Source organism: Odocoileus virginianus, unplaced genomic scaffold, assembly GCF_023699985.2.
Source record: "Odocoileus virginianus isolate 20LAN1187 ecotype Illinois unplaced genomic scaffold, Ovbor_1.2 Unplaced_Contig_11, whole genome shotgun sequence".
Lineage (NCBI taxonomy): Eukaryota > Metazoa > Chordata > Mammalia > Artiodactyla > Cervidae > Odocoileus > Odocoileus virginianus.
Window position 1 is genome coordinate 1,852,729 of NW_027224328.1, and position 13,092 is coordinate 1,865,820.

Consider the following 13,092-nt stretch of genomic DNA (forward strand, 5'->3'; position numbering starts at 1 on the left):
AAGCAAGAAAAATTAGCTTCTGTTTTCTGTGTGTGCTCAGTCATATCTGACTTTTTGTGACCCCATGGATTGCAGCCCACCAGGCTCCTCTGTCCATGGAATTCTCCAGGCAAGAATACTGGAGTGGGTTGCCATTTCCTCCATCAGTTTTCTGTATTCTCACCCAAAATACTGTATTTATGTTCAGCAGTATCTGGACTGAGTGAATGAAACATAAAGTATAACTATGACATTAGGCTCCATTCACTCAGCAAATGAAGAGGAAGAAGAAAGTTTGAAAATGTAAGTTGTTAGGAGGGAGGCAGAAATGTAGTCTTACTGCATCTTTATTCTATTGGTGCGGTCAACAAGATGTATGGTCCCCAAAGCGTCCTTTAACTGCAGGATAATACTTGGGACAAACTGATTTCACTAACTACTTATTTCCATCCAGTACTGCACTCATTAGCATACTATCAATCTTCACTGTTTGGGCAAGCTTCTCACAAATAAAATTTTTAGTATCAGTGCACTTAGTATAAGAAAAGTATCCATACTGTATGATTCCACAATACATCTTATCATTTATGACACTTGTATTTCTTGTAAACCTGAAAGAGAAAATAAAGAATTACACTTGGCAAGTCAAACATTTGAAACACAGTCCCAGAAAAAAAAATCACTTTTCCAACATATCACTGCTTCCATGGTCTGTGTTGTCTAAAATAAATTTTAATTATTATTTAGAATGGCAAGTGTCCAAGTTACTTATATTCTCTCAGGCTTTTCTAGTTTCTCACAGCAGTAGTATTTGTTGTCCTTTTCTTCCAGACCTAGCACCTCCCTTCCACAATACCTAGTATGAGTAAAATAATGCAATTCCATTAGATTCTCCAGGAAAACTGGACAAGCAATAAATTTTAAGGCTGTCCTCCTCAAATATTTTTCATAATCACCAAAAATCAGAAATTAACCTCATCTGTGATACCTTAAGCTCAGCATCATCTCCAAGTGACATTTCCCTCAGCCATTTTCCAGAAATTTTATGATGAAGCCCTGAATGATTGCCAGCTCCTAACATAAGATGACTGATGAGGGACTATAGATTAAAGACAAACTTGTAAACTGAATATATTATCTTTGGGAAAAAAATGTACATCACCACTTGGATCAATAACTAATGATTATTAATAAATAAGTTCCTCAAATCTTTAATTTTCTGTTTGAAGTATCATAACACAGATTATATTAATCCCAGCTCATTTCCAGGAACAAATTCCAAAGTAACATCAAGGATTTAAAAAAAGGAATTACATATATTATATGTACATGATATATATAAAAGTGTATTATATACATAGACTAGGATATATTTCTATTTCTATATTATTTCTTGTGATTTGAAATAGCTACTGTGTTTTCCATCCCATTATAGTTTGCTTTCCCATTAGCAATAATTACAAATAAACACAGGGAAACTCTAATTTTTGAAACAAGATTTCACCTATGCTGTCCATTTATGCTCACACTACCTTTACTTCTAGAATTTCACTCCAAATGAGACCTTTAGAATATACATCTTTCTCTCCTTTGTACAGATCCTATCCCCTGTTTGGAGGAGGGCATAGCAACCCACTCCAGTATTCTTGCCTGAAGAATTCCCATGGATGGAGGAGCCTGGTGGGCTACAGTCCGTGGGATCGCAAAGTGTTGGACAGGACTGAGCGACTAAGCACATCCCCTGTTCGGTACTGTCATTGCAGACTGACAAAGACAGCTGCAGTGTCTTAATGACCCATATTCCTACACATGCTATTTCTATCTGATGGGAAAAACAAGCCGGATACAACAAAACAATAACCAAAACACAACCAAAGATTCTATTTGCTGCCTTGCCTAACGTTGTGAATCTGGAGGAATCTCGGGGTTTAGGTTCAGAGTGGCAGCACCCCAGCACATATGTCTTGAGCTCACCCCAGCTTCATGTGTCCTCAACAAACAAATCTGTACGAATTTGTGAGATTGTAAGGGCATCCAGCCTGCTTCCCCGGTGACTCAGCAATAAAGAATCCACCTGCAATGCAGGTGACCTGGGTTCAATCCCTGAGTCGGGAAGATCCCCTGGAGGAGGGCATGGCAACCCACTCCAGTATTCTTGCCTGGGAAATCCCACGGACAGAGGAGCCTGGCAGGCTACAATCCATGGGGTCACAAAGAGTCGGACACAACTTAGCGACTAAACAACATCTAGCAGTTTGAGGCTGTTGTTTCTTTCTTTAGTTGAATCCTGTCTACTTCCTAAATTTAAGGAATTATAAAACACAAATGAATTTTGGCATTCTTTTTATATACGCCTTGCCCCCACCCCATTATAAGCAGAACAAATACAACATATGAGTCCATTTATACTGGCATATTTATAACCAATTTCTCACTATGCTGTGCAACAAAATATTTTTTATATCATGCCCATGTTCATTTTACTCTCTTTACCAGAAACGCTCTTCTAGTCAATCTCTAATTTTTTTATTCAAAAATGTCCACTTCAAATTTCAGTTATAACATAAATTTCAAAGATAAAATCTATTTTTTGTTGTTCTGTGTATTCTTACTGAAGCATTTATCACATTTTATTCTTTTCATCTGCTGAATTAATTTGTCTGTGCGTCCAGTCAATGGTTAAGTAACAAAAAGAAGAATCAATCTTTCACTTGTTTTATACTCCTAGCATTGCACAATTTTAAGTACATATTCAAGCCCAGTGAATTGTGTTGACTTCTATAGTTTTCTTAGATAAAAGCATTATTCAAAGAAATCCTCCCTTATTTGGCTTGTAGTTGTCCAGATAATGGGAAGACATTTGTAATAACTTTCTCATTATTAAACACATCACAGAAGTCTGATGGAAAAGGGTTCTTTGTGGATGCAATTTCACTAGAAGCTACGGTGCCCCTGAGAAAATTGACCTTTACTGAAAGCACCTATTAAAATTCAACAAGAATAAAGACTTACCAGTCGAGGGGGATAATTGTATCCAAGGTCCCGTGTTTTCTGTTATCTTTCCTGGGAGATAATCCCAACCAATGGTTATATAAATTCAGAGATTTTATAAATTCCTATAGGAATCAGAGGTGGCTTGTTAAAATCATTGTCTCCCTTTTCTGTAAATTACCTCACAGTGTAATTTCTTACAAATTACAAGGCGACATCTTTGACACTTTTCTACTATTTTCTATGCCATTAAAAGAAATTGAGACAGAGTGCCCCTTACTGAGAAATGTCTTTCAAACATTGATATCTCAGTTACTATCTGGGGGCAAAGAGGTGGTTCATTGCCAAAAACCCAAGCTAAGGGAAACATGAGTATGAGAAAAATGTAATAAGGTCAAAGGAGAATGGTTATAGAATAGAATTCAAATTCAGTTCAAGAGATTTGTAGCCAAAGTAATATTTTTTTTTCTTTTCTCATATGCTTGTCATTTGTTAAGCAAATAACTATGAATGGATCATTTGAGAATAATAAGACTAGGCAGAAACTAGATTGATTTCCCCTCTGCTATAAAGAAGAACAAGGATTCTGACAGTAAGGAAGCAGAGACTTTTGAAAAAATATATTTCTGTTTTAAAATAGATATGGGATTACTATCTGAAAAACCAGAAATGCCAATGAATAAGTAAACTATAGAGAGTTGTTGTTACTATTGTTTAGTTGCTAAGTCATGCCCAACACTTTTGTGACTCCATGGACTATAGCCCACCAGACTCTGTCCATGGAGTTCTCCAGGCAAGAATGAATACTGGAGTGAGATTGCCATTTCCTACTCCAGGGGATCTTCTCCACCCAGGGATCGAACCCACATCTCCTGCATTGGCAGCTGGAGTCTCTACTGCTGAGTGACGAGGGAAGCCCAGAATACGTGTGTGTGTGTTAGTCACTCAGTTGTGTCCAACTCTGTGCGACTCCCATCAGGCTCCTCTGTCCATGGGATTCTTCATATTCTCCAAAATATAGAGGTACAATTTAAATATTAGAAATAAATAAATAAATAAATAAATCTTCCAGAGAATTCACTTTTCCTGGGACCCAGGAACTCAGTGCAATATATCTGCTTGGCACTTGCCTTTGCCGTCTCTCTTTTATTTACCTATTCTGCCCTGATGTGCCACACAACTTGTGGAATCTTAGTTCCCCAACCAAGGATCAAACCTGGGCCCTTAGCAGTGAAAGAGCCAAGTCTTTAAACTACTGGACCGCCAGGGGATTCTCCTTTGTCACCTAAACTTAATTCTGTCGTTCAGTTTTTCAGTCATGTCTGACTCTCTGTGACCCCATGGACTGCAGCATGCCAGGCTTCCTGTCCTTTGCTATCTCCCGGAGTTTGTTCAAACTCATGTCCATTGAGTCGGTGATGCCATCCAACCATCTCATCCTCTGTTGTTCCCTTCTTCTCCTGCCTTCAATCTTTCCCAGTATCAGGGTCTTTTCTAATGAGTTGGCTCTTCGCATCAGATGGCCAAAGTATTGGAGCTTCAACTTCAGCATCAGTCCTTCCAATGAATATTCAGGGTTGATTTCCTTTAGTATTGACTTGGATCACCTTACAGTTCAAGCGACTCTTGAGAGTCTTCTCCAACACCACAGTTCGAAAGAATCATTATTCCAATATATGTAGCCTTTTTCTCTCAGTTAAAAAAATGCAAATGCAAAAGGGTAGAAACAGTGAACTTCCTTCTATGTGATTTTACAGAACTGGTAAGACCCAGAAATAATTACAGATCTTCTGTTTTCAGATAAATGCTCAGAACTATGTCCCAAGAATTGATTCTAAAGTTCTAGTTTGGAAATATTCACAGACCTAAAGATTCTGAGGGCTCCACGTCTACCATCTGCCAATCAGCCACTGAGAATCCACTGATGCTAAGGTGCTAAGCTAAAGTTTCATATGGCCTGTCTTGGCTTGGTACCCCGATATGAGTGTACTAAGTTCCTTTCACCTCATACCCCAACTAAAATAAGCCAGATTCATATCTGGACTAATATAAATCTTCCCCAACATGTCTCCCTCCTCTATTCCATGTTGGGGAAAGTGACTTCTTCCCTTACAGGCAGAGATCCATGTGATCTTACCACCACACTTTTGCTTTTAATCATCAACAGGCTGGCATTGTAGTCAGAACAAATCTCATCACTCTTCTGCCACGTTCTTGCCATATTCTGTAGTAGGTAGCAGCTGTCGTCATGCCACAACCACTTCTCTGGACAAGGTTTACATTTGTGCTCTGGAAGAAGAGATCCCTTCATTTGGTTGTGTAGATATCTTCATGATTCTTATTCCCATTGTTCTCTCATTAAAAAAATAATAATAAAGCATATTTACTTGTCTTTCTTCTTCTAACATCAAAAGTGGAGAAAATAAATCTTGTGTTCCAGGCTCCCACATACAACCACAATGTGTCCAAAACATAATTTGAACACATTTGAAATTAAACACTTGGATTTCAATCTATTTTCTAGTTCAGGAGCCCTGAATAGCAATTAATTAATCTCCTTCTTTCCCTTTGTCATTTTGTGCATTTCTACGTAGCAATAAAGGCCAATCACAAGACAAACTGCCTTTTCCAACTAGAGCATTTCCAGCTCTTTGACTTGTTGAATATTCGGGAGACTTAAGATGACAATATGTTTTACTTATAATAACTATAGAAACTGTTAGAGATACTAAAAGACTAGTTCCTCCCAATTCCAAAGGTAAGACTAAGCTTGAATTTTTTTTCTATGAACTCATATCAAACATTGAGTGAAATTTAGGAACAAGGTAATCTATAAAATGGTGATATACCTTCTATTGCCCTTCTTTTTAAAAATCATAAAGAGGTGATCTGATTTCCCTGGTGGTCCAGTGTTTAAGAATCCAACTTCAAATGCCGGAGACATGGGTTCAATTCCTGGTCCTGGAAGATTTCATATGCCATGGAGCAGCTAAGACCATGCACTCCAACTACGGAAGCCCAGGCCCCACAATAAGAGAAGCCACTGCAATGAGAAGCCTGTGCACCGGAACTAGAGTATAGCCCCTGTTTGTCACAACCGGAGAAGGACTGCACACAGCAGCAAAAGGCTCAGTGCAGCCAAAAATCATATAGTGCTCAGATGTGGCTTCTGCATGCTCAGCTATGTCTGACTCTTTGCAACCCCATGGACTGTAGCCTGCTAGGCTCTTCTGTCCATGGGATTTTCCCCACAAGAATGCTGGAGTGCGTTGCCATTTTCTCTTCCGGGGATCTTCTCTACCCAGGGATCGAATTCACGCTTCCTGCATTGTAGGTGGATTCTTTGCCACTGAACCCCACAGGAAAATAAATTAAAGAGGTGATTTATCCTTTCCTCCCTATATTCTATTGACTTCAGTGCCCCAAATAGTAGTGGTAAATGTCAGATTAGAGAAATTGCAGACTGTTTTATATTTCAGTAAGTACCATCTCTTGATAATTTGGGGGATTATAGTTATTTTTCTGTTTTTCTTCTAACGGCACAGAAACATCAATGGGTCTTAAATCGACCACATTTAATTCTTTCTTCCAAATAATAGTTTCCTGGGAAAGGCTGCTAACTTTTGATGAAGTGATCAAGTGACCCCAAGATTTAGTTTATTGTCTAATAAATAACTCAGAAAGAAATAAAGGATTACCTCTGTGTTTTGTATATAACTCACGACATAATTTTGTGGCTATTTCTTCAAGTTTGATAGAAAGGTTCCTGATTTTCTGGGAACTATTTGTGTTCTGCATGAGTTGTAGAGACATATTTCTTTGAAGTTCTTCTTTGATATTTTGTAGCTTATTCAATTTTTCCATGCCTGTCTTCAAAGTTATGTGAACTTCAGATTTAAAAAAAAAGAGAGAAATGATAAAAAAATTGTAGTCCCTCAGTGCAACCATCATCTCCTTTCTGCTGATTTAAGAATATTAAATGTCTAGGGAAGCAGTTATTTCACAGAAGTAAGGGAAAGAGACTGAGTGCATATGACACTATTTAGAGGACGAGAAGCGAGGCGCAGACATAGAGAACAGACTTGTGGACACAGTGGGGAAGGAAAGGGTGGGATGAATTGAGAGAGTAGCATTGAAGCATATACATTACCATATGTAAAGTAAACAGTTATTTACATATAAGTGCTACATATAACATGGGGAGCCCAAGTGATGCTATCTGCTAACCTAGAGGGGAGGATGAGGCAGTGGAAGGGAGGTTCAAGAGGGAGGGGATATATGCATACATATAGTTGATTCATGCTCTTGTACAGCAGAAATTAACATAACATTGTAAAGCAAGGATCCTCCAATTAAAAATAAAATTTTACATTAAAAAAATTAAATAAATACAAGTGATTTTTTATAACCAGCCCAGGTTGGGTACATGAGACAAGTGCTCGGACCTGGTGCACTGGGAAGACCCAGAGGGATCGGGTGGAGAGGGAGATGGGAGGGGGGACTGGGATGGGGAATACGTGTAAATACATGGCTAATTCATTTCAGTGTATAACAAAAACTACTGTAATGATGTAAAGTAATTAGCCTCCAACTAATAAAAATAAATGGAAAAAAAAAAGAAAAAAAAAATTTTAAAAAGAGACTGAGTACCACGTTGTAACTATCTAGTTTAAAGTCCCTTTGTGGACGTATCACCTATTCCAAGGCTTTGGAGCAAAACTCACTTCTAAGTGTTTTCCCTGCAGTAAAAACATAGGGAATACGTACACATGGTGCCTAAGACTCCCAGGCCAATCAGCAGCAGAAGGCACAGAAGAGTCACAGCCAAGTCTCTTTGACGCCATACGTGGGAAGGAACAGGCGGTTCTGTGGGAAGCAAAATCAGTAAAGACACTTAGAATGGTGTGCATTTTAATTTGATTCACGTGTTCAAGTGTGTTGTCTTTATTGCTTTCCTCATAGGTCTGTGGTAAAGGAATGTGTTTTGCTAGAAACTCAAAGGCTTTTAAAAATAACGTTTTAAAGACTAAGTAAGTCAAGAAGAAGTCAAAAACGTTTTGTTAATTGTTTTGCATGCAAACTGGTTTTCAAAGCAGAAACTTGGGATTGATAGGCTGATTCAAGAAACAGAAGCAAAAATGGGGCTGAAAAACAAGTGAGGAAGTGCTGACCGAAAGGGGAAAGAAAGGGCTTCCCAGGTGGCTCAGTGGTAAAAACTCTGCCTGCCGAGCAGGAGATGCATGAGGACTCACGGATTCAATCCCTGGGTCAAGAAGATCCCCTGGAGAAGGAAATGGCAGCCCACTCCAGTATTCTTGCCTGGGAAATACCATGGACAGAGGAGCCTGGCAGCTACAGCCCATGGGGTCAAAAAGAGTCAGATCATGACTGAGTGACTAAACAACAACAACAAAGGGAAAGGAAATCCAAAAAAGAAGGACCATATGTATATGTATCGCAGGTTCACTTTGCTACACACCTGAAACTAACACCACAGTGGAAGCAATTTCACTCCAATAAAAATCAATAATAAATCTATGAGAAAGAGAAAGAAAAAGAAGTGGGGAGACAAATTAATCTGAAAAAGATATATCTTGTCTGTACAAAATTGGGGAAACTGAGCAGCAAGCAGCTAATAGCAAGGTCAATTTAAGTGTTCCTTCCTTGAGTTGACAAATGTGGGGTATCAGAGAAAGTAATTTCCTTTGTCTATGTTTCCCCCAGAAAATACTCAGAGTTTGGCTGTGGAACATACACGAGAAAGTATCCCTGTAATGTCTCTGGGTGTTCTCCCATCAGCCAGTTCCTAGGTTAGACTGAATAGTTTCCTCAGGATTTTTTCATGCTCTGAGCAGCAAACTTTGATTGAATGTTTCTTTTTTGTTGAACTATGAAGCTTCAGACAGATCATTTCGGTACTTAAAAAAATACTCGAGAAATTATAAACTTTATATTATAAATTAATTGTTATTAAATTCCTGTTATTTAAATAAGCATTACTTGTATAAATGGATACCAGATATTTCTTGAAAATATAATTCAGAGATAACATAACCTTACTATACTTAATATACTATACTTATGTCCCTCATATCACAGTCGGTGATACTATGATACTGTGAAATATAGAGAATTGAAAATGAAATGTGAAACAATGTTTTTAGACCTTGGACAATAGTTGACACATGAAAGAATTACATAGTCAAAATCATTTCTAAGGTCAGAAGCATGACTTCAAGTGCTATTATTTTTACAGAATTTTTCTAATTTATTTATGTATTCAGTTAATCAAAAGTTATTGAATATCTCTGTACACTGGACACTAGTCTGGATGCTAATAAAGCAGACGTGAGCAAGACATACCAGTCCCTGCTTTCACAGGAGGCAAATTTTAATTATGAGAGAGTTGAGAGAGGTCTCTAACTCTTAAATGGTATGCACAGGTTTGAAACTGAGCTATATTATAAACAGCATGTAGTTCAGAACTTATGGCCACTGGGAATGAAAAATTGGTGCAAAGAAATTGCAGATGGCAAGGACACCTAATTCAAAGACTCTAATTTGGAGAAAAGTTTTACCTGTTTGATAAAAACAGAAAAGATTCAAAGTGGCTAAAGAATTATGGCCAAGGTGAGAAATGATGCTAGAAGTGGTCAAAGGAGAAGTCAGGAGACAGATTAGAGCAGAGATGTGACTGTCACCATGGGTCAGGGAGGAGGTCATCCATGACCGAAACAAGGATGATCCCCATGAAACACAGAGCAGAAACCTAGTCGAGTTAGATGAGAAGAGAGAGAGAGAGAGATGGATACCTAGGAGAGAGAGAGATGGATAACTAGGAGTCTGTGACCAGAGACAATGGGTTCAGCAAGTTGAGTTGTGGAAGGAGATGAAGAAATGAAGGGAAAATGGGGAGACTTATGTGGTCAAGTGAGGATTATTTTATGTTAAAATAGGAGTAGGATATGGCAACCCACTCCAGTATTCTTGTCTGGACAATCCCATGGACAGAGGAGCCAGGTGGGCTACAGTCCAGGGGTTACAAAGAGTTGGAGACAGCTTAGTGACTAAACCACCACAGCCACCAAGAAGTATGTCGCTGCACCAGAAAGGGGTAATGAACTAAAGGAGCGAGAGTGAATATTAAAGCAAGAGAGAAAGTGGAAAATTGTTGAAGAAATGTCTTTGACAAGGATACCTGCATTGAAATTTAGAACCAAATGAGAAGATCTGGTTTTTGATGAGTAAAACAGGATATTGTAAATATCATCTAGAAGTGAGGCAGAGAGTATGAGTCAAATAAAGCAGGATAGAAATTTTGGTAGTAGAGAGAAAAGGGGTAGAATGAAATAGAAGCAAAGCTTGTCAAATGAAATGGACTTCCCCAGTAGCTCAGTGATGAAGAATCTACTTGCAATACAGGAGACACAGGAGATATGGGTTCAACTCCTGGGTCAGGAACATTCCCTGGAGAAGGAAATGGCAACCTACTCCACTCTTCTTGCCTGGCAAAATCCCATGGACACAGGAGCCTGGTGGGCTACAGCCCATAGAGTTGCACATAGGCTACAGAGTTGGACGCTACTGAACACACATATACATATATTGGCAAATGAGCGTAAACTGGGTTTGAGAGCTTGTGCATTTTTTATGTGGCAATGTTTCGCTGCTCAGGTGGGGCGCAAAGTGGGTAAATATTTAAGAATTGGAATTTTTCAAGGAAAAAGCACAGGGAAGGAGCATATGAGACCAAGGATTAGATGTTAAATAATACAAAGTTTATATTATATAATATAAACTTTAAGCTGAATAATGAGAAAATTAGACAAAATTGAGAAAGCCAACAAGACATGGATTTAAGATGTTTTTAGAGTCAAAGAATTTCTGGAAATTTAAAATAAGGACAGTTAGTACGACAGAAAATGAGATATAATGTGATGGGATATGTTAAGAGCAATTATGGTATATTAAGTTCATGATATGTTCTGTTCCTCTCAAACCATATAAAAGGAGAAATATCAACAAGGAAGTTGGCAGAAAGTATTGTAAAATCTTTAACTTCCAGTCCTTAAAAAAAAAAAAACCAGTTTGTATTAGAGGCAAAGGCCGCAGAATTAAACTGTTATCCCTTCTCAGGATTTACAATGCTGATGATAAATGGACCCAAGAATAAAATTAGAACTTCAAAGAATGCTACGTTTTGGTGAGAGGGAGAACAGTTAAAGACTACATGAGAATTTTTCTATTAGTTCCTTCTGATTTCACTGCTTCTACTAACTTTTTGAGTTATCCATATCTACTGTTTAATTTATGCACACTGATTTTAAGTTTGCATGTTCTGGGACAGATTTCATCCAAAAGACTAAAAGCCAGGAGGTACAAGCTACATACAATTGGAGAAATAGAGGATTTATGAATAAGATGGAGATTACAGTGTAGAAAGTAAACACAAGTAGTCCATTTATCTCAGAAATAAATTAGGATTAAAAAATATCAAACTTCCTGGCACAGGATGGATTTGAATGTGTCTCTTCTAATATTTCTTTATCTCTCTTCTTCCTTTAATACTTGATATATTCTTTCATTTAATTTAACCTCTTCTATATTTTAGTAAATTGGGAAAAGATCTCCAAAACAAAGTAGAAAAATTTTTAGAGTTTAATATAGGCTCAGTTTGGTAAAAAAAATTCAAATGAAATTCTCTAAAATTCCTGTCTGTCTCTTTGTCTCTTTGTCTCTCTGGTATCTTGTGCACCAGACACATACACATACATACTAGCATTTATTTAGAAAAAAGAAGGTACAAAGCCTTGACTTTCTTAGACAGCACATGTTCATTGTTCCATGGCTACCTTTCATGGGGGAAAAATGTTTCACAATCCAGTCATATGAAAATATTATCCTATCATAATTATCTTGATTGTGATATAAAAAAAAACCTATAAAATTAAGTGTCCAGTACATTGATCATTGCCTTAAAAAAATTTTACAATCATTTTGTATGGACATTTTTGGTAGTTTGGGTAAAATTAAGATGCTTAATTAAAAATTCAAATAGAGAGATCATTGCCAATTCACTAACATCCCAGGGGAACCTACTCTTAACACTTCTGCCACTTCATACACCCTGACCACCTTACAATACATCTACAGCTCAAAATCTTACCTTCTTTCTCAGATTTGTCAAACTTCTGAATATTTTCTGTCTGACTGGAGTCCTGGAATTTTAGATCTGCATAAGTAACTTCTTCAGACATTGATGTTATGCAAAGAAAGCCCAGCAAACTGAAAAAAAAGAGAGAGCAAATTAATAAGAGTTGGATGATAAACAGCTGTGCTTTCAAATGTCTGTTCATAAGCCAAAGTTTAAACATATCTTTAAACTTCTGTTTTTTAAATCCACAGTACCAGCCACTCACAGCTCCGGAAATGAACTCAGAGAAGAACAGAGAGCATTTTTCTTCCTCTTATCTCTTCCCTTTCTCATTTCTCTGAATCTACGGGCCACAGAAAGTAGTTTTTAAAATTTGTTTGGGTATTATTAGCATAGTGCAAAGGAGCACAAATCAACATGGTGCAAATATAACATGGAGTTTCTTGGAGAAAAACTCTCAAGGGAAAAAATAACAGAAAGGACATGGCCCTCAAAGTCTCACCAGCATACAGCAGTGACTTGGCATAGATATTCTGAATGTGTTTTGGCAAAGGTCTTGATAGAGAGATTTGCTTAGCTGGGAGATCACACATGCACAGAGAGAGGGAGAGCAAAAGCCCCAGCGCAGGGCTTCCCTGGGGGTCCAGCGGTTAAGAATCCACCTTCCAACACAGGGGACATAGGTTCAATCCCTGGTCGGAAAACTAAAATTCCACTTTCGTTTAGTCGCCAAAGTCATGTCTGACTCTTTTGCAACCCCATGAGCTGTAGCCTGCCAGGCTCCTCTGTCCATGGGATTTCCCAGGCAAGAGTACTGAAGTGGGTTGCCATTTCCTCCTCCAGGGGCTCTAACCTGCACCTCCTGTATTGCAGGTGGATTCTTTGCCATTGAGCCACCCATTCCACATGCTGCAGAGAACTTAAGCCCACGTACCACAGCTACTGAACCTGCATGCTCTGGAGCCATG

The 13,092-nt window shown here is 38.1% G+C and overlaps 1 protein-coding gene across 1 annotated transcript; it reads right to left on the reverse strand.

Moving 5' to 3' along the window:
* Positions 1 to 308: 308 nt before the first annotated feature.
* CLEC12A (C-type lectin domain family 12 member A) lies at positions 309 to 12,368 on the reverse strand. The gene is made up of 6 exons (XM_020889261.2): positions 12,137 to 12,368; positions 7,738 to 7,836; positions 6,669 to 6,857; positions 5,108 to 5,259; positions 2,992 to 3,095; positions 309 to 590 (listed from the first exon to the last, which is right to left on the reverse strand). The coding sequence occupies exons 1-6, from the start codon at positions 12,342 to 12,344 to the stop codon at positions 416 to 418; spliced, it is 927 nt and encodes a 308-aa protein (XP_020744920.2). The 5' UTR covers positions 12,345 to 12,368; the 3' UTR covers positions 309 to 415.
* Between the last annotated feature and the right edge of the window lie 724 nt (positions 12,369 to 13,092).

Bases quoted from the DNA above. Each gene is read 5' to 3' on its own strand.
- CLEC12A (XM_020889261.2), bottom strand. From the start codon at position 12,344: ATGTTTAAACTTTGGCTTATGAACAGACATTTGAAAGCACAGCTGTTT. The intron at 7,837-12,136 runs GTAAGATTTTGA...TGCTTCCCACAG, and splicing joins TGACAAATCTGAGAAAGAAG to AACCGCCTGTTCCTTCCCAC. The intron at 591-2,991 runs GTAAGTCTTTAT...TTTCTCTTTCAG, and splicing joins ACAATTATCCCCCTCGACTG to GTTTACAAGAAATACAAGTG.